Source organism: Vulpes vulpes, chromosome 6 (genome assembly GCF_048418805.1).
Source record: "Vulpes vulpes isolate BD-2025 chromosome 6, VulVul3, whole genome shotgun sequence".
NCBI lineage: Eukaryota > Metazoa > Chordata > Mammalia > Carnivora > Canidae > Vulpes > Vulpes vulpes.
In genome coordinates this window covers 102,070,913-102,093,199 of record NC_132785.1, presented here as the reverse complement: position 1 = coordinate 102,093,199, position 22,287 = coordinate 102,070,913, and the positions used below count along the sequence as shown (strand labels likewise).

At 41.8% G+C, this 22,287-nt stretch overlaps 1 protein-coding gene across 1 annotated transcript in view; it reads right to left on the bottom strand.

Moving 5' to 3' along the window:
- ARG2 (arginase 2) overlaps positions 1 to 8,926 on the bottom strand; it is a 31,921-nt gene extending 22,995 nt beyond the window's left edge. Inside the window, exons 1-2 of the mRNA XM_026008450.2 lie at positions 8,678 to 8,926; positions 7,769 to 7,841 (exon numbers count right to left, since the gene is read on the bottom strand). Coding sequence (XP_025864235.1) covers positions 7,769 to 7,841; positions 8,678 to 8,788 — 184 coding nt within the window. The 5' untranslated portion in view covers positions 8,789 to 8,926. The remainder of the gene's footprint in view (positions 1 to 7,768; positions 7,842 to 8,677) is intronic.
- Between the last annotated feature and the right edge of the window lie 13,361 nt (positions 8,927 to 22,287).

Genomic DNA, 22,287 nt, shown 5'->3' with positions numbered 1-22,287 from the left:
CTGCATGCAGGGAGCCCGACGTGGGACTTGATCCCGGGTCTCCAGGATCACGCCCTGGGCTGAATGAAGGCAGCACTAAACAGCTGAGCCACCAGGACTGCCCTACAACCTTCTTAATTCATATTATATTCTAACTTATTTAATTCTTTAAATTGTGGTAAAATACACACAAAAATAACCACTTTGGGGGCACCTGGGTGGCTCTATAAGTGTCTGCCTTCAGCTCAGATCATGATCCCAGGATCCTGGGATGGAGCCCGGCATCTGGCTCCCTGCTCAGTGGGGAGCCTGCTTCTCTCTCTGCCCTGTGTCCCTCCCCCTGCTTGCACTCTCTCTCAAGTGAATAAATAATCTTTAAAAAAAAAAATAACTTTTATGTGGAATTAAGTACATTCACATAATTGTATAACCATAACTACCATCCACCTCCAGAATTCTTTTCATCTTGCAAAACCGAAATCCTGTACCCATTAAACAATAGTTCTTCATCCTCCCTTCCCCCAACCCCTGGCAATCACTATTCTGCTTTCTGTCCCTAGGAATTTTTTTTTTTTAAAGAATTTATTTATTCATGAGAGACAGAGAGAGGCAAAGACACAGGCAGAGGGAGAAGCAGGCCCCATGATGGGAGCCCGATGTGGGACTCGATCCCGGGATTCCAGGATCATGTCCTGGGCTGAAGGTAGGCACTAAACCACTGAGCCACCCAGGGATCCCTGTCCCTAGGAATTTGATTACTCTAGGTCCCTCACAAGTGGAATTACAGTATCTTTTTGTGACTGGCTTATTTTCAGCATAATGTTCTGAAGATTCACCCAAAGCTGCAGCATATGTCAGAATTTTTCTTTTTTAAGGCTAATATTCTGTTGTGTGTTTGTATCATTTTGCTTATCCATCCATTCATTCATCAGTGAGCACTTGGGTTGCTTCCGCTTTTTGGTTATTGTGTATAATGCTATGAACGTGGGTGTTTTCTTCTAGGGATGCCTGGGTGGCTCAGGGGTTGAACCTCTGCTTTCGGATCAGGGCATAATCCCCAGACCCAGAATCAAGTCCTGCATTGGGGTCCCTGGGAGGAGACTGCTTCTCCCTCTGCCTATGTCTCTGCTTCTTTCTGTGTCTCTCATGAATAAATAAATAAATAAATCTTAAAAATCAATCAATCAATCAATCTCTTCTAGACCCTACTTTTAATTCTTTTGGGTATATGCCTGAACTGAAATTGCTGGATCATATGTTAACTATTTTTTATATTTTGAGGAACTGCCATATTGTTTTTGACAGCAGTTATATAATTTTACATTCCCACCAACAATGCACTACAGTCCTAATATCTCCACATCCTCACCAAGTCTTGTTATTTTCTGGGAGATTTTTGGTCTTTCTTTCATTCTTCTTTTTTTTTTTTTAACCAACCACCCTAATGAGTGTCATCATTTGTTTTTGACAAATTAAGAAGGACATAGTAGTAAAAGCCAAGCACAATGTCCAGAACACAATCAATGAATCAAACAACTTTGAAATAAAAAGTGTAAATTAAATTCTTTGCAATTTTTTAAAAAAGATTTTATTTATTTATTCATGAGAGACACAGAGAGAGAGAGAGAGAGAGAGAGAGGCAGAGACACAGGCAGAGGGAGAAGCAGGCTCAATGCAGAGAGCCTGACATGGGACTCAATCCCAGGTCTCCAGGACCACACCTGGTCTCAAGGCGGTGCTAAACCTCTGAGCCACCCGGGTTGCCCATCTTTGCAATCTTTATAAGAAGGAAAGATCAGTTATAATGAAATTTGCCAAATCCCAATAATGCCTTTAAGAGATTTACCTATCCTCAGGTACATCAGTGACATATGCTTTTGTTGTGGCATATTACTATGCAAACTACTAATTCCAGAACAACTTCATCACCTTTCAAAAAGAAACCAGCACCCATTGCCAGCCACTCCCCATTGCCTTCTCCCCACCAGTCCCTGAACTAATCTACTTTCTGTCTATGGATTTGCCTATTCTGGACATTTCATATAAATGGAATCATAGAATATGTAGCCTTTTGTGTCTTTCACTTGGTATAGTGCTTTCAAGTTTTATCCATGCTGTAGCATGAATTAGAAATTCATTTTTTATGGCTCAATAATATTCCACTTGTATGGATAGATCATATTTTTTTTATTAGATCTCCCACAAAAATCCAGACTTCTAGCTTTTCTTGAAAAATTGAAGAGAAGGCCCTCCCTTTCCCACATAGTAATCACTGGCTAGAGCTCAGTAATGGCATTTTGTCACCTGGATGTTCCTGGCACCTGTCTCTGGGTCTTACCATTCCCTCTGCCTAAGGTGCTCCCAAACAATGCATCTCATTTCTTTCTTCACTGGCCAAACATTTGCTCACATGACCCCTCCTTGCTGAAGCCCCCCCATCCACATATACAATCCCTGCTCTATCCCCAGTACTTGCTATACCCCATCCCTCGCTTTCATTTATTCTACAGTACTCACGTTACCACCTGACATATTATAGGTTTTACTCAGGTCTGTTTCCAACCACCCTTCATTAGAATGAGAGCTCCAAGATAACAAGGATTTGTTTTGTTCACTATTGTATTTCCAATACCTAAACCTTAGCAGTGCTCAAATCTTTTGAATATAGAAATTAGTGGGAAAAGAAAAAAGAAATTAGTAAAAGAACTTGTTCTAGTTTTTTTTATTTTCATTTATTTTTTATTCTTTTTTGGCAGTCAACATGCTTTATTTCCTGGGGCCCAGTGTTCTAGTTTTTAGTGACTAAAAAGCTGCTCCTAGAAAAAATAAACCTGAAAGTGATGGGTTGTTTTGTTTTGCTTTTTAAGATTTTATTTATTCATTTGACAGAGAACATAAGCACAAGCAGGGTTCTGGGATTATGACCTGCACCCAGACTCCCAGCTCAGGGCAGGAAGCTTGCATCTACCTGTCTCTGCCCCTCCCCCACCACTCCTGCTCTAATAATAAAATCTTTAAAAAAAAAATAAAAAGCTTTGATGCATACTTTATATTACATTTTAAGTTCAATGAGATTTAGCAAATGTATAGTCTTGTAACCCTATTATGATATGTGCTTAAGGTCTAGAACATTGAAAATGATTTAAGTCACAGAAATACATTAAAGTAGGTCTGTTTTACTACAGTCAGGCATGCCTAGAACTTTAAAATATCTTTAATTAAAACTTGAGGCTGGGCAGCCCGGGTGGCTCAGCGGTTTAGCGCTGCCTTCAGCCCAGGGTGTGATCCTGGAGACCCAGGATCGAGTCCCACGTCAGGCTCCCTGCATGGAGCCTGCTTCTCCCTCTGCCTGTGTCTCTGCCCCTCTCTCTCTGTGTGTTTCTCATGAATAAATAAATAAAAATCTTTAAAAAAAAAAAACAAAAAAACACTCGAGGCTGTTTTCAGAAGTCACATTAAGGAACGTGATGGTTGAAAAATCAAAGCACCAGAAGAACAGAAAGCCATTAAAACCCACAGAGACTAAGATCTAGTCCTAAACTAAAGGCCAAAGTATATTAACTTATAAGAAGACTGTGTCAAGTACTAGGGAAATAGCAAATAAAAGAACAAGAATTTAGGGATCCCTGGGTGGCTCAGCGGTCTGGTGCTTGCCTTGGGCCCAGGGCATGGTCCTGGAGTCCCGGGATGGAGTCCCAGGATCAAGTCCCACATTGGGCTCCCTGCATGGAGCCTGCTTCTCCCTCTGCCTATGTCTCTGCCTCTCAGTGTATCTCTCATGAATAAATAAAATCTTAAAAAAAAAAAAATAGGGCCGATATCTGGGTTAAAGGCCACATTACCAGCAATAAGGCTTCAAAAGCCACACTGCAGGATGGTCCAGTAAAGATTCTATTGTTATCGCCTCCATTACTAGAGAAAGGTATTACATGCAGCTGGCATGGCTGACTCCATGACACTGGACAGAAGCCACTGCTGGCACTGTTACCACCCTGCCTATCACAGAATGAATTCTTTGCTGCCCTTTCTCAAATTTCAAGTCAGTTTAGGATGCATGCTTCTATTGGTGGAGCCTAGGTCAAGATCCCATAATTCTAGTTGCAATGAAAAGAAGGCAGAATGTGGGTGGAGAGAAGTCTAAAGAGGTAGATGAAGGTCAAATTACAGAGGTCCCATTGGCTGAAGTCTAAAACATATAGCAGTAGTAGTTGAAGGACAAATATCAAAATGTAAAACTACTGGGGCATCTTGGTGGCTCAGTGGTTGAGCATCTGCCTTTGGCTCAGGTTGTGACCCCAGAGTCCCTGGATCAAGTCCCACATCAGGCTTCTCCCTCAGCCTATGTCTCTGCTTCTCTGTGTCTCAAATAAATAAATAAATAAAATCTTATTTAAAAAATGTAAAACTATAAAATGAAAGTGTATTACAAAAATGTATCTAGTACAAGTCTGAGATTTCATTAGTTATTATAGGTTCAGGCTATGTTTTAATAGTATGAAACTTTAATGCTAACTTAAAGAAATACAAAATGAATAATATGGCAAATTAGCAAAGACAGTATATGAATGACAAGACTAAGAAGCATGGATGCATGTATAAGAAAGCCATGGAAAGACTTGCAAAGGAAGGAGCAAAGGAGAAGTGGTCTTAGAAAGCTCACTCTGGTGGCAGTGAAGATGTGAACCAAGAAAGGTAAGAATGGGATAAAAGATACCAATGGAAAGTTATAGTCAAGTGTAAGTGGGATAGAACTATAGCAGCACCATTATGGTGAAGGACTCTAATGGGTGACAGCATGAAACAGACAATGGGAAGACAGCAAGAGAAACAGATTTGAGGGAGAAGATAATGAATTTTGTTTTGAACAGGTGGAGTTTGAGACATCTGTGAGACAAAGTTGGAGGAACACTGGGGTCCAACATTTAAGGGTTGAGAAGAAGAGGAAGATCCCACAAGGGAGTCCAGGAAGGAATGTAGGGAAGAGACTCAAAAGAGTCTTTGCTAACATAACAGTATTTCCAGAATAAAGTGGTCAGTTGTACAATAAAGAGGTCCAGCAAAATAAAGGTTGACAGATCAGTGGGCTTGCTCAAGGTAGTCTCGGTGGAACAGCGGGGTGGAAGCCAGGCTGAAGGATTACGATCATACAAATAAACTTACAAATGCTAATATTCTCTACCAGTCACCAAAAGCAAGCACACACTCCTGAACTCACACATCAATCCATACCAAGTGAACAATTTTCAGACCGCAGATGTTAAACTACCTCAGGCCCTCTATCAGTTCTTCCTGAAGCAGACCAGATTCTGGGGCTCAATCAGAGATTCCTAGTCTGCCATCTGATGGCACACCAAATGGAACAGGAAGAGCAAACATCTCTGGCCTCACTGAGAGGAACCAGAGTAGCTCCCATGTGGCTTCCGACTCCAGGACTCTGGGCCTGGTCACAGTGGCAGTTAATTTAGATAGTTGCTTCAGTGGCTGGGCACCTCTTTTCAGGACCACAGTTGAGTCAAATTACCTAATTACAATGATAAAAGCCTCAAACTGTTAGTCTGTTTATAGCTATCTTCCACCCCCACCCCCACCCCCCGCCCCACCCCAACACTCCACAACTTCTGAAGAAAAAAGAGGCAAATGAGCATGGCTGTCAGCTACCCAGAATCGAAGCAGAGCCACTGCCTCTTCATCTCTCCCAGGCTCTCTGCACATACTCAGATAAGGGGTTACCTGAGAGAGGAACCACCGAGTGTCCTGACTAAACTCAGGGAAAAAACAAACCCAGACACTAAGTCAAATCCATTCATTCAAGAAACTGGAAGTTTGACCAATTCCATGGCAACATCAGCAGCCTGTGACATCAGAGCTGAAGGCAAGGAACAAAGGCATTTGTGAAAGTTACCTTTCCGTGGGTCTTCTCTCCCTTGAAATTTGACCCATGCTGCTTATTTGGAAGTGCCTAGTACTTTAGTACTGTTTCACAATAGAGCAATTGAAACTTCTCTTGGTACTTTTTTCTCCAACATATTTTTGGAGATTAGCCAAAACCACATGCCGCAAATCTGCTGAGTGCCACAATCTTATTAATATGCAATGAGATTCTATTTTGGGCTGCTGGTGATACTGGCCTACCAGTGAGCTACAGGGTAAGGATATAAATTCTAAAACTACAAATATCTGAAAAAATTAAAGAGAAGACCAAATAAACTGCAGCTTCCCCATCACTTTAGGTTGAGAGTTTATAGAGGAGGTATTTGAGGGAGTAGTATTTAAGGGAGAAAGGGTTGGAGTGGAAAAATACCGCGAGCTAGGACAGGAAAGGTCTACAAAGCATGAGTAAGGGAAGCTGCCACAAATGTGTCCCTCCCCCTCATTCAGCAGCCTCAGCTGAATCTTATAAATGTGTCCTGTATAAGAGGCTGAAATTGAGCACCGAGCAGGCAATTCAAGCAAGGCCAGGCCCAGTTCATCAGATGGACTGCAGAGCTTTATCCAGTATTAAGAAATAGTGATTACCAGAGATTGTTGTCTGCCGATGTAAAATGATGCCTTTTAAAAAGGCTGAATGCATACCGCTGACTTAAAGGGACAGTGTCCTCAATTATAAGCAGGAACAGAAACTTCTTCCCATTAGGTAACTGATGACACAATAAAACTAAATTTTCATTTATCTTTCATCTCTGGTGGTGAATCTGGAGAGTTATTAAAATGATTAAGAGACCCTACTGTAATTATTTAACAGAGAAAAGTTTTAAGTATTCAACCATAGACACCATACCTAGATGTAGCCAGAGGTATAAGACGTATACCTCACTCAAGGTGGCTTTGGTGACTTCATTATTCCTGAGTTTTAGGAGGAAATGATCCACCTCTGGAATGGACTCAGTGATCAGCAGAGGAGATTTCAAAGCAAGAGTGGGGAGGGAATTTGTAATTCACCTACATTCCCCATTGCTATCTCCAGGACCTACAGCTCCCTGCCTTTTGCACTTACACCTTCAGAAAAGATCTGTGAATTGTCCTAATATGAATGGAGGAAATGGCTTTAAACACTTTAAACACCAGCTAGAAACATTAAGGTTAAATAAATAACCTGAATCAATAACAGTTGGAATTTGGTGCCCTCTTACCAAAAGAAGGGTTCTCTATTACCATATGCATGGCATTTATCTTTGGGTCAGGTTCTGTAGGTTTAGACAAGAATGAAACTTTACTGCAGTTCACCGGGGCGCTTGTGAAAATGCACACGTCTAAGTCTCACCACAGAGCCAATAAACCAGACTATTTCATGGAGGAGCCTAGGAACCTGTTTTTAACAAGTAATCCAAGTGATTTTCATAATCAGAGAAGTTTGAGAAACTGATCTAAGGCTCTGACTACAGTAATATAGAGTTATTCATCCTAAGGAGGAAAGGAAGGATATGAACAGAGGAAACTAGCTAGACTGATGAATCAGAAGCACTTCCTGACTGAGTTCAGAGAGCTAGAATTTGAGAGAGAAAGGCTGATGGAGCAGTTAGAGTTGGAGCTAGCTAGCATTCTTCACACTGCTTTGCAGTCACTAAGCTTGCTCCAGCTGCCGCCTCACTCCACCTCCTTGCCTTCCACAGTTACTCTATAGGCGACAAGACTTTGCCTGAAGACTCTCAGATTTTAAACAGCAGATGGAATCCAAAGGAGGATGAGAGGCTTCCCAAGTACAGATAGTGTGCAGTCCCTGGATAGGAGATGAGACTCTGAACTGGTCTGTAAATGGCTATCACAGACATCTGAAAATCCAACCACTTACCCAAATTGGAGAGTCTTTTCATCAAGCCAGCTTCTCTTATAGCAGCAGGACCATATTCCACACCCTTTCTTTTCTGTCACATAAATTACACGGTTAGATGTGAGGGAAGAGGGTTAAAAACAAGACCACTTTATTTCACAAAAATACAGAAACCTGCTATTCTGTACCTAGTTCCCAAACAGATCCTTCTGGAAACCTGTGACAGCAAGCATCAGCCTTTCCTTTTATTATTTTCACCTGAGGTCGGTTCATTTCAAACACTCGCAGGAAGAAAGCCCGAAAAACAACAATTACTGGGATCAAACCAACCTCCAAGCCCGTGGCTGTGGGATGCACAAATGGAAGCCGAGACAGGGGGAGGGGCTGAGCCAGGTCTGGACCTAGAGAGCCCGGGCTCCCCGCGCAGGGAGCTCTGCACGGCTGCAGGTTGCATCCATTGAAGAGAACAAAACAGCCGCTCCCATGCTCCCGCCGCTGCAGACGGCAGCGCCGACTTCCCCGCCGATGCAGGGTTTCTAAGAATGGACCCCGAAGCCTTCAATCTTCGGTCGCTCTCTGTGACCTCTTGTCTCTCGACTTTGCACCAGGCACTCGGGCTGGCTGCTCCCCCTCCAGCCCCTCCCTGAGATCCCGTCCCCCCTGCTCCCCCAGCACCCCAGGCGGGACCCACCACCTCCTCCCTCCTCCGGGGGAGGCCGCAGAACCCCACCAGCCCGCGGCCGCCCGCCCGCCGCGCGAGCACGATGCCCTCCTCCTCCTTCCACACCTACCGGGGAAAACCCCACGTGCTCTCCCGGGGCCCAAGTGTGGGAACTCACCACCTCACCCCCCTCTCCGTTCCTCCCCGCCCGTCACCCCACCCCCGCTTCCCCCAGGTTCTACCCCACCGAGCCAGGTCCAGGTCCCCACCTGTCCCTGCGAGAACGGGGCCCCGATCACAGCCACCGAGTGAACGGACTTCTTCAGGACGGAGTGCGCCCGCGTCCGCAGGAGACGCGAGAGGCTGCTTCCCAGCGACATGACCGGCAGCGCGGGAGCGAGCAGAGCAAGGAGGAGCGGCTCGGTGCGGCCCGCCGCCTTCGACGAGCGCAGCCGCCCGGCGCCTCGCTCACCTACCCCGGCGCCCGCGGCTCCGCCCCGCCCTGTGACGTCACCGCCAGGCCCCGCCCCCGCCCCACAGGCCCCCGGCACACCTTCCCGCAGACCCCGCCCACCGCTCCTGGCGTGGACACGCCCTCGTGACGTCACCCCGCCCCAGCCCGGGCGCTCCCTCCGCGGACGAGCCCTGCAGCCGACGCCGCGAGGCTAGTGTCCGTGTCTGGCCAATAAGGGCGCGGTCGCCGACAGGTGTGTCCGGTCGCGGGGAGCGAGCCGCGCAGGTGAAGTTAGCGCATCCGGCGGAACGCGGGAGCCAGCGCGCAGCCCTGCAGATCGCGACTCTCCTCCTCCAGGTGCACGCCCGGCGGACGCCAACCCTAGGGGCTGCCCGCTGGGTCTGCGCCGCTGGGAGCCCCTTCAGTGCCTGCCGCGGCGAAGCCCCGTCCGCCTGCTCTATTCCATCAAAACTGTGGGTGCAAAGAACACGCTTATCCCTCTTTGGGCGTTGAAGGCTAGGAGATCAAACAAGAGCTCTCCGGGCTGGGCGTGTTAGGGTCTTAGGAAACAATCACCTTCCAGGTGTTTTCACTTCTTTACCTGAATAACGGGAGCACTGGTTACTAAAAAGCAAACTTAGCAACATATCTGGGCTATTCTTAAAATTTGGGGAGATTGAAGAGCTGATAGTAACTACTTAAAGTTTTTATAATAATATTTTGATAATAATAATTAAATCTCCAAGAACGTTTAGCCCTCTAACAATTCCATAAATCTGGGGGCAGCTTGGGTGGCTCGGCGGTTTAGCGCCACCTTCAGCCCAAGGCGTGGTCCTGGGGACCTGGGATCGAGTCCCACATCGGGCCTGCTTCTCCCTCTGCCTGTGTCTCTGTTTCTCATGAATAAGTAAAATCTAAAAAACAAACAAAAAATCCATAAATCTGGGACTATTTTAAAGAGGAGGAAACAAGATGAGAGAATATAACTTTCCCAAAGTCACATAGCCTGTAAGTGACAGAGTTGTGTGTCTCCAGACTCCCAAGTTCTTATCCATGGTGGGCTTGTAGGAATTTGGACGTTAGTCGTACCAAGACACATTTACATAAACAACAGAAAATTATCTCACCTGATGCCAACTTACATGCTGCTCTCCAAAATAGTTCAGAGGTCTCCATGGCAACATCACAACTCCAAGGAGCTTTAGTATCCTAAGGCAGTTTATTTTTAGAGGATAAATTTTATACCTGTCTCCCCCTGCTGGTTTAACAAAGACATGTCCTGAAGCTTTAGCAAAATAAGAATATTACTGTAAGGCAGTAGTTCTAAAAGTGTGGTCCTCCCGCTAGCACCATCAGCCTTTGCATACTTGTCAAATGGAAGTCACTGACTCAGTAACTCTGAGAGCGGAGCACCAGCAACCTAAATTTTTTTTTTTTAATTTATGATAGTCACACAGAGAGAGAGAGAGAGAGAGGCAGAGACACAGGCAGAGGGAGAAGCAGCCTCCATGCACCGGGAGCCCGACGTGGGCAGGGTCTCCAGGATCGCGCCCTGGGCCAAAGGCAGGCGCTAAACCGCTGAGCCACCCAGGGATCCCAGCAACCTAAATTTTAACAATGTCTCCAGGGTCAGAGCTGTAGGGAGTGGTACAGGTGTGGCCAGGGATTCACGGTCACTGATACTGTCACACTTGTTCAGATCCTTGGGATTAACTTGGTACCTTTTTCCTATCACCACATCCAATTTTTTCCCCTTGACTGTTTTCTGACATTGATTCAGGCTCTCCTGGACTACTGCAAAACCTGTTTCTTAAAAACAAAAACAAAAACAAAAACAAAAAACACAAAAAAACAAAACCTGTTTCTTGAGCACCTACTGTGGGTCACCAGACTGACCTTTCTAAAGTACTATATTAATCTTGCATGCATTTCAGTGGCTTTCCATTACCTATAGTTTAGTTAGAAATGAATTACCAGCTCATTATTAGGGTCCAAGAAGGGGACAGTAGATTGTTATATTACTATTATCCTTTAAAATTCTAATTATTATTACATTTATATGTGGGAGATATTTTAGAATTCATTATTAAAACCCTGAAAAACAAGTGGTCTGCTTTTGTTTTCAAAATAGGCATTTATGGAATGTCTGGGTGGCTCAGCAGTTGAGCAGCTGCCTTTGACTCAGGGCGTGATCCTGGGGTGTGGGATTGAGTCCTGCATTGGGCTCCTTGTGGGGAGCCTGCTTCTCCCTCTGCCTGTGTCTCTGCCTCTCACTCTCTCTCTCTCTCTCTCTCTCTCTCTCATGAATAAATAAAATCTTTTTTTAAAAAGTCATTTATTTTCTTTTTTAAAGTCATTTATTTTCAAAATAAGTTATTAAAGATAATATTCTAAAGTTATAAAAGTCATAGAAGAATGAGTTTAATTTTTAGAAATTTACTTTAAAATTTATGTTCTGGGGCACCTGGATGGCTCAGCGGTTGTCTGCCTTTCGCTCAGGTGGTGATCCCGGGGTTCCAGGATTGAGTCCCACGTCGGGCTCCCTGCGAGGAGCCTGCTTCTCCCTCTGCATATATCTCTGTCTCTCTGTCTCTCATGAATAAATAAAATCTTTTATAAATAAAATCTTTTATAAATAAAACTTATGTTCTGCTATAGCATAAGTCTAGACCCTTCCTCAGATCCAAAACAAGTTGTTTTGCATCTCTTCTTCCTTTATTGAAGGACCTAGATATTCAACCTCTTTAATTCAGTGGCTGCCAACACACACTCTATCCTTGATAGGTTGCTGGCAGTGTATATGTACTTGGGGAGTGGGGTGGAGGAGCCAACAGAGTAGGTAAGACCTGATGATGGTGTTTGGCAATTTCTATGGTGCATATGCCCCCAAGCACCATTGTGATGTCACTGATCATGGAGCTGGGAAAAGGTGCTCATCATATAGTATTTCCATCATATAGATATGATCAATATAAACAACCTCAAATAATAGCAAGATATGGTAAAATAATTAGGCAATGACAAGTTTTGAATGTATATTATCTTTGTTTTTAATACAATTTACTTGTAAGTGTATATAATTTTATTTCTAATAATGACAGTATTTAACAACTGGCTCAAAATACTCTTGAAAATTTATTTTTTTTAAAGATTTTATTTATTCATAAGACACAGAGAGGGGCAGAGACACAGGCAGAGGGAGAAACAGGCTCTATGGAGGAAGCCTGACCCGGGACTCGATCCTGGGTCTCCAGGATCACACCCTCGGCGGAAGGCAGCGCTAAACCGCTGAGCCACCAGGCTGCCCTACTCTTAAAAATTTAATGATAGGGTCTTGCAGGTAGCAAGCATACCTCCAGTATGTCACCAGCATACCACTGTTTACTGAAAATCCGAGGGAACTCAGAAAAGACTAAACTAGAAATTCTCAAGGGCCAGGATCATAACTCCTTCTGCTCATCATTTTATCCCTTACTGAATACAGTGCTTGGTACAAAACAGGAGCTTGGCAAGTAATAAACCTTCCAGATTTTTATGAAATCCTTACTCATGAGCCTTGATCTATGGCTCTGATGTAGGATGGAAGTCTCCAAAGATTTCTTTCTGGACTTCTGCATTTACATCCTAAAGAACTGAGCTCACCAACCACACCTTTAGACTCTAAAATTTGTAGTCTCTCTTTTATTTAAAAAATTTATTTGTTCATTTATTGCCAATACTTACTGAGCAGTTAGTGTGTGCAAAGCACTGTTCTATGTGCTGTTCATAGAGATGAAGACAGATGGTCGCTCATCGCTCCCAGTGCTTACACTCTAGTGGGGAAAACAGTCAAGTAATTAAATAATTTCAGATAGTAGTAAATGCTATGGAGAAAATAAAGCAGGGATATGGGACATGAGGTGCTGTTTTAGAAAGGAGTACCAGGAAGACCTCTCCAAACTAACCTTTGAGACAGAAACCTGAATGATGAGAAAGAGCTGGTCATAACAAGTTCTGGGAGTAGAGCCTTCTAGGGTTACAGGGACAGCAAGACCCAAAGCCATAAAGTTGAAATATGCTTGTGGGTCAGAAGAACAAGAATGCCTGTGTAACCTAAAAAATGTGTAGCCCAAAGGGGGTTTAGTTAATTGAATCAGATTGTTAGGCTGTGGGGACAGATCTCAAGAGGCAGAATTGAAGAGCATGAACTTTAGAGGAAGATTTTTTTTTTTTAAACAAAGGCAGAGGGTTAAATGTTCTGAATCTGTGCTAAGGAGTTGGGAAAATTCAGTCTCTTCTTTCTTGTTTTGCTTTTCTATCCCAGGTCTGGGAGAATTAACATAATAACCCTAGGATACTGTTAAGGTAAGGAAGCAGAGGATGAGTTCTATAGAGGGTAAAATAGTCTGTTTAGCATGCGGTAGAGACTCCTGGTTTCAGTAGGAAGGCTGGATAGAGGGGAATAAAGGAAGGGAATAACTGTAAGGGACTCATTTCATTGCCTGCCCAACCCACAGTCTGGTCTGGAGGCAGCCACCTGAGCCCCTTACATACTCACCACCCCCAACACCACCACAAACAGAAGGATTTTCATTATGAGCCTTGATCAGTGATAGGGATGTGAAAGCAGAAATATGGTTGCCATCAACGTATAAATGAAACTTAGGTATGAAACCTCTTTCAGCATCAGTGGAGGCTGAGGCTACAAGGATGTCTGAACACTTCTTTGCTGAGGCTCCAAGCTGAAAACGAGTCTTAAGCCCTCTGTACCTGAATGTTGTATTTGGGACGTTTTATAACCAAACTGACATGAATTCTCTCCTTGGTGAGTCACAGATAGAGACTACACTAGGTGGAGTTGTCACACAAAGGAAACTTTATTTGCAACAAAATAAGGAGATCATGAGGAATGACTTCCAAACTGGGAACTCCCAAGTCAGGATGAGTGGTTTCTTTGATTTGGGGTTAGGATGAATATTCAGAAAGTGGAGCTTTGTCATTGGGCCTAAGATTGCACAGGTATTCTGTGTTGTTAATCAAACTGGTGCTCCTCCGTGGGCAGAGACTTTAACGTTATAATGAGGTAGAGGTAACTGTCAGACACTCCGTGGTCCATCTGCTCTGGTGTGAGTCAGTGGTCAGTCTCAAACTGGTGGGTCTGTGGAGCTCTTCCTGTTGTTTGCCTCTAAAAGATAAAGTTAACATTCTTGTGGTTCCCATGAAAAAGGTGGGTGTCAAGAAGAAGGAGGAGGAGGAGAAGGAAAAGTGGAGGAAGAGGAAGAAGATGATGAAGAGGAAGAGGAAGAAGAGGAAGAAGAAGGAAAAGTGGAGGAAGAAGAGGAAGAAGATGATGAAGAGGAAGAGGAAGAAGAGAAAGAGGAAGGAGAAGAAGAGGAAGAAGAAGGAAAAGTGGAGGAAGAAGAGGAAGAAGAAGGGTGTTTGTAGGGGTCTTGCTGGTGACAGTTTAACCTCTTAACCCTATGGGGGTGCAGTTTCATTTTCTCCCCTCTCCCTATCTCTTTTCCTTCACTTAATTTCTTCTCATTGTTCAGGTTTCAGTGTCAAAGTCCCTTCTCTGAAGAAGTCTTTCCAGACCTCCAAAGTTGAGTTAGACATAATCATAGAATTTGCTAAGGTTAATGAATACTATATGCTAGATACCCACTCACACTTCACAATTGTTATTTAATCCCCACCACAAGGCACTGAGATAGGCAAACTATCATCTCCATTTCATATATGGGAAGCAAGGCTTGCAAAGGCTAACAAATTTACCAGAGTTCACACAGTAATTGGCCAAAAGCAGCATCCCAAACTGAGACAGATCAAGGGTATTAAATACCCCTGCATGGTTTACTTAATCCTCTGAATTATAATTGTATATTTGAAGGACTATCTCTTTCTCCTTGAGAGCAGCTCCTTTGAGAGCAGGAATGGTGTCTTACCTACTCACTGTCATTTCACATGGTGCCTAACACGAGAAGTGTTCGATAAATTTTTATTCAATGACTAGATATTAAATGGCATATGAAAGTGTTTTTTAAAAAAGATTTACTTATTTGAGAGAGAGTGCTCACATATGGGGGGAAGGACAGAGGAAGAGAATCTTCAAGCAGACTCCCTGCTGAGTGCAGAGCAGGGGTCCATGAAGGCTCTATTTCATGACCCTGAGATCATTACCTGAATGGAAAGCAAGAGTCTGAGCCACTCAGGTGCCCCTGACAGTGCCTTTTAAAATAAATCATACCTCTTTATGTTATGAAAGTTCTGATGATGAAATTACCACTCTTATATGGCCCAAAGAAGATTTTGTGGAATTAGCATTTGAATTGAGCCTTAAGGATTTTCCAGGAGGAATCTGTAGGGTGTTTAGGGAATGGTGAAAATACCTGTCAGCTAACAGGCATGAACTTGAGTGATGGATGTAGAGGGAGAGAGTCAATAAATATTTGAGAGCCCATTTGTCAGACAATGTTCTATGAGCTAGTGATAGAGTGATAAGTTGAGTCCAACTGTCTCCCGGGGAGAGAGCACCTATAGGTACTATTATGTGTGAAAAACAAAACAAGGTAATGTGGTAGAGGTATGTATGAGAACTGCATTAACTAGTGCAGTCAGGGGAATGAGAGACAGATGCTGAAAGTACTGTGCAGGTGCAGTAAATAGTACTTAGCTATAGATTAGGGAGGTAACCAGAAAAGGCAGACATGTAAAGCCTAAATGAATAGGAAAATTATGGTACTGGAGTAATAATTCTGAAGGATTAATAACCATCAAAGTAGTATGGAAAATACTTGAAACAGAAAATACCTGATCAGCACCCAAAGAAATAAATAATAAAGCAAGAAACATAAGGAGAGCCTCCTGAATATACAGCTGGCATGGTACTCCATCCTTCACCCCACCGAGGGAGTTTCCTGATTGGGAAAGACAGTCATAAAAAGTGTGAACTCAGCTGCCCAGTAGCTTCAAAAAGCCCAACAGAACTTCTCACACTTTTTTAAAAAAAGATTTTATTTATTTATTCATGAGCGACACAGACAGAGGGAGAAGCAGGCTCCTTGCAGGGAGCCCCATGTGGGACTTAATCTTGGGACTCCAAGATCATACCCTGGGCCAAAGGTAAGGGCTAAACCGCTAAGCCACCCAGGCTGCCCAACTTCTCACACTTTTAAGTATGAAGTCTTAATCCCCCTTGTTTTAGATGTTGGTTATAGCTTTATCTCTGGCTAACCAGTAACTCAATACTGAACAGCTCTCCTTTTTCCAGTTAATACATCTATTGTCAGGTAATTTCCAGGTAATTCACGTTCAACCATGTGAATCTGAGAGGAAAAGATTTCCTCTCAATAGTTTTCAACCCTGGCAGCTGTTAAAAATAATCTAGGCAGCTTCCAAAAAAAGCTCTTGTTCATAACCTCCCTGCTCCCTACCCATTCTTAGTCAATTACCAATTATTACCAACTAACCAAGTTTTGTTTTGTTTTGTTTTAAGATTTTATTTATTTATTCATAAGAGACACACAAAGAGAGGCAGAGACATAGGCTGAGGGAGAATCAGGCTCACCTCGGGGAACCCAATGCGGCACTCCATCCCAGACCTCTAGGATCACGCCCTGAGCCAAAGGCAGACGCTCAACCACTGAGCCACTCAGGTTCCCCCTCAAGTAACCAAGTTCTTAAGAACTCTTCAGATGTTCCTAAGAGGTCAGGGTAGAGAATCCAGTATTACGTGTTATATCTTTCAAGTTTTCAGTGTGTCTCAAGTTTTAATGTACAAGCAAATCACCTGAAGACCTTGTAAAACTCAGATTCTGATGCTGTAGGTCTGGGGTGAGACCCAAGAATCTGCATTTCGAATGAGCTCCTAAGTGATGCCAGTGCTGCCGGTCTTCCTACCACACTTTGAATAGCAAGGTTTTTTTCAACCAAGGTCTGTTCACCTTTCAAGTTTTCAGAAACATTTTTACCTAAGGGTAACTTATTACCAAGGCCTCACAGTTGTGGCTTAATCAAAATCACTTAAGTTGTGGCTACTGGCCACGTGAAATGAACTGAGTGTAATGATCTAATTGAACCTGTTTGTCAAACCTATGTCCAATAAGCTAGATCACTGTTTTAATTTGTTTTAAACAAGTGGTTTATTCCACTTAAAAAACTTTTAGTGTACAACAGCATAAGGTATCTTGATATTACAAGCGGAGAGAAACCTTCTATATAAAAGCCAGGTGTGTTCCTTGACTTAAATCGAAAGTATTAAGCTTTGGGACGCCTGGGTGGCTCAGCGGTTGAGCATCTGCCTTTGGCCCAGTGCATGATTCTGGGATCCAGGATCAAGTCCCACATCTGGCTCCCTGCAGGGAGCCTGCTTCTCCCTCTGCCTATGTCTCTGACTCTCTGTGTCTCACATGAGTAAATAAATACAATCTTTAAAAAAAAAAAGAAAATATTAAGCTTTACATCCTAGAATGCTACAAGATGGGGATATGACTCTGAAAAATAAAACAAATTCTACTTTCTGCTATGACTGTTTTAATAGGTTTCTTTCTATTTCTATGTGTCTATTTTCCTTTCTTTCCTACTTGTCTATTTTTTCCACTGAAATAATTCTTCCTTATTTGAAATAATTACTAGCCATTTTCACCAGAAAGGAAAACAACAGCGTAATACTAAATAAATAATAGTAGGTTAACATGATGGAATACTATGTAACTATTTTAAATGGTATTTATTTTAAAAATCTGTAGAAATATGGAAAATGTTTGGCACACCTGGGTGGCCTAGTCGCTTAAAGCACTAGACTCTAGGTTTCTGCTCAGGTCATGATCTCAGGGTCATAGAACCCTTGTTGGGTTCTCCATTCAGTGTGGAGTTTGTTTGTCCCTCTCCCTCTGCTCCTCCTCCTACTCGCTCTCTCTCTCAAATAAATAAATAATAATAAAAATCCTTTAAAAAAACGAAATATGGAAAATGTTTGCCAAACATTAATTTTTAATTACTGTTGAATTACTTAAACAAGGAGGCCATTAGAGTATTTCTAATAGTTTAGCTGCCCACATAAGCAAACCAAAACCTAAGCCTGTAAATGTCACAAGATTAAGAAATCTAAATCTAAGCACAACCAATCATAGTCAACAAAGCTTTCCCAAATCAGGCAATCTTAAATTGTAGGCAATCACATAATTTCCTTGTTTTCCTTCCATCTCTTCTCTATAAAAGTCTTTCCCCTACCTCCCAAAAGGTGGAGAGTTCTTAACTACTTCTGGTTTGGCATGGCCCTATTCAAATAGATTTTTGCTCAAACTTAAAAAAAAATTTTTTTTTTAACATGGGTCTTAAACTCACAACCCTGAGATTAAGACCTGAGCTAAGACTCATGCTTCACTAACTGAGGTATCCAAGGGCTCCAAACTTAACATGCTTAATATATCTTAGTTTAGATTTTATTTTTATTTTTAAAAAATTTTTTAAGATTTGTTTTTATTTATTTATGATAGACATAGAGAGAGAGAGAGGCAGAGACACAGGCAGAGGGATAAGCAGTCTCCATGCCAGGAGCCCAACAAGGGACTCCATCCCGGGACTCCAGGATCGCGCTCTGGGCCAAAGGCAGGTGTGAAACCGCTGAGCTACCCAGGGATCCCCTTAGTTTAGATTTTTAAAAAAAATTTTTTTAGTTTTGATTTGAATTTTACAAAATGGTGCATACACTATGACTGCAATAATTTTTAAAAGTGTAATAACCAAAAGATGGGATGAGAGAGTGACATGTAACACTGAAAGGTTTTTAGGATTGTCTGTAATATTTTTCTCTCATTCAGAAGTTTTCTTTATTACATTGTCTTCAATAAAAACATTAAAACAAGAGGACTTAAATGCTTGGGAAGTGAAGATTTATTTGTTTAGGTGGCAGGATTATGGATGTATTTTCTTTTATATAATTTCAGTTTGATTTTGGGAAAATAAAGAACATATTGAAAATGGACAGATAATACAAATTTAAAAATACATGTTACTTACAAGAGTATCAAAAATATTAAACACATAAGTGTACAAATAAGTGTAATGGAGGATGTATAAGACAACCACAATAATTGCTGAGAAAAATTACAGAAGAACTAAATAAATGGAGAAACATACCAGGTCTATGGGCTGGAAGACTCAACATAGTTAAGATGTCAATTCTCCCTAAATTGATTGATAGATTCAATGCAACCCAAGGAGAATTTTTGGTGAAAATACAAAGAACCTAGACCAACCAACACAATCTTGAAGGAAAAGATCGAAATTAAAAGACAACATTATGAGAAATCAGAACCTACTATAAAGCTATAGTAATTGAGACAGGTTGATGTTGACACAAAGAAAGACAAAATAGAAAAACAGACCATGATAGAGTTTGGAAACAGACTGACACAAATGCAGTCACTTGATTTACAACAAAGGTACCATTGCCATCAGTGGGGAAAGATGGTCTTTTTGACAAATCTATTGGGGAAGAAAAAAGAACCTTGACCCTTACCTCCTATCAAACAAAAATTAATTCAAAATGGATCATAAGCCTAAATGTGAAAGGTAAAACAATAAATCTTTTAGGAAACAAAGGAATAGAATATTTTCATAACTCAAGGCAGGCAAACTGTCTTGAACAGGATCTAAAATAGCATTACCCATAAAAGATTGAAAATTAGACTTCATTAAAATTAAAACCTCTCCTCACCAAAGACACCATTAAGAGTATGAAAAAATATGGCATAGAGTGCATTTTACTGCACAGATGATAACACCTCAATAAAAAATTGTTTTAAATGGACAGAAAAGGAAAATTCCACTTCTAGAAGACAGGTTAGATGTATCTTTCCCAACCCTTCCAACTGAGAACAGCTAATCCATGAACATTTTATAAGAAACAAACAAAAGAAGACTATGAAAGGTGGAAAGAAGGAGGCAGACTGACTAGAGATCTCTCTATGACCAGCAGTGTGTTCCCTGGGTTTTCTTTTTGCCTCATATATCACATACTGGGTGCTGGAGAAAATGGCAACCAGGAAATGCTTTATGGAAACCTGCCTTCTCTAGCCAAAGAACTAAGTAAGGAACAAACTAGTGAGACAAAAAACTTTTAGAGATTAACTACTCTACTCCAGCCAAACACTACCAAAAAAAAAAAAAAAAAAAAAGTGCTCCTTCCCACTCCTGCCATTTGAGGAACCTAGACTTACATCTTGCCAAGCTATAAGGGAAGCTCCACCCAGCCACTGGGATGGTATCAGAGAAGGCTGAGTAAGAAGTGGGGACTTTATCCCTTTTGAGTGGTAACAGCTGCCCTCAGTGCCATCTCATGGTGTGAGTGGAGTACATGAAGGGGAGCTTTGACTTCTTATCCAGAAATTATCCACTCTTATCTAGATATTACAAGGAATACCTCCCCATTAGGAGTCAGTGAAGGCCAAGTGGAGAATTTGGACTTCCACCTCTGCCTAGCAGTAATGTGTTAGTGTCCCTCTTCCTCCACTGGAAAAGTGTCAGTGGAGGCCTGTTATAAGAGAAGGTTAAATAAAATCCAAAATCTCACAATATTCAAAATGCCCAGGTTTCAGTTGAAAATCACTCATCATGGGACACCTGGGTGGCTCAGCAGTTGAGCATCTCCCTTTGGCTCAGGGCCCAATCCCAGATTCCTGGGATCAAGTCCCACATCAGGCTCCTTACATGGAGCCTGCTTCTTCTCCCTCTGCCTGTGTCTCTGCCTCTCTTTCTGTGTCTCTCATGAATAAATAAATAAAATCTTTAAAAAAAAGAAAAAAAATCACTCATCATATTACAAACCAGAAAAACCTCAACTTTAATGACAATAAACAATCAACAGATGCCAATAGTGAGATGACATAGATGTTAGAATTTTCTTTTTTAAAATATTTTATTTATTTATTCATGAGAGACACAGAGAGAGAGAGGCAGAGACATAGGCAGAGGGAGAAGCAGGCTCTCTGTGGAGAGCCCAATGTGGAACTTGATCCCAGGACCCTGGGATCATGCCCTGAGCTGAAGGCAGACACTCAACCACTGAGCCACCCAGGCATCCTGATGTTAGAATTTTCTAATAAGGATTTTAAAGCAGCCATCATAAAAATGTTTCTACAAACAGATACAAACACACTTCAAACAAATGATGAAGTTGAAAGTCTCAGTAAGGATAAAAAAATATCAAGAAGAACCAAAATGGAAATTCTAGAACTGAAATATATAACTAAAATAAAAATAAAAAAAAACCTCAGGGTATGGGCTTAACAACAGAATGGTGAAAACACAAGAAATAATCAGTGAACTAGAAGACAGAATAACAGAAATTACCCATTCTGACCAACAGTGAGAAAACAGACTGAAAGGGGAAAAAAAAAAGAACTGAGTGTTAGGGACTCAGACTATAACAAAAAATATAACAATCATATCATCTGAGTCTTACAAGGAGAGAAGAAAGAGGGTGAAGCTGAATAAGATACATGAAAAGATAATGGCTGAAAATTTCCCAAATTTGGCAAGACATAAAACTTACAGATTCAGAAAGCTGAGCAAATCCAAATAGGATAAACCCAAAGAAATGCGTGCCATTATATATCATAGTCAAACTTCTCAAAGATAAAGACAAAGAAAAATCTTGAAAGCAGAATGGAGAAACAACACCTTATGTATAGGAGAAAAATAATTCAAATGACAGAGATTTACCATCTGAAACCATGGAGACCAGAAGAAAGTGGAACAATATTTTCCAAGTGCTGAAAAAAGCCTGGCAACCAATAATTCTATATCCAGGCAAGATGTCTTCCACAAATGAAGGGGGAAAACAAGACAACCTCAGATGAGAGAAAACTAAGAGAATTTGTCACCAGCAGACCTACCTTGAAAGAATGGATAAAGGAAGCAAGTTCTCTGAGCAGAAAGCAAATGACAAAAGAAGGAATCTTGGAATATTAAAAAGGAAGAAAAAAACGATGAAAAGAGCAAAAATATGAGTAAATACAATAGGTTTTCTTTCTTTTGAGTTTCCTAAATTATGTTTGGTGGTTGAAAGGAAAATTAGGCCACTGTCTGATGGGGTTCTCGATGAATCTGAGGAAATATTAGGCAATTATAAACAGGGAAGGGAAAGCAGAAATAAGGTTTCTACACTTCACCTGAACTGGTAAATCACTGATTTCAGTAGACTGTGGTTAGTAGTGAGATCATAGAAAATAGGTATATTGGTCTTTGCTCCCAGTTCCTGGCACAGAGCTCCTCAAACCCTTGTAATATCCTAAGTGATAAGAGCACTAGGAGCACCTTTTGTTTTAATGTTTAGTTTTTGACCCTGGTTCTTGACACAGAGTTCCTAAATCCCTTGGAATTTTTTGGATGACAGCAAGATCTTTTGCTCTAATGAGGTGACTCTTGGTGGTCTCCTGGGTG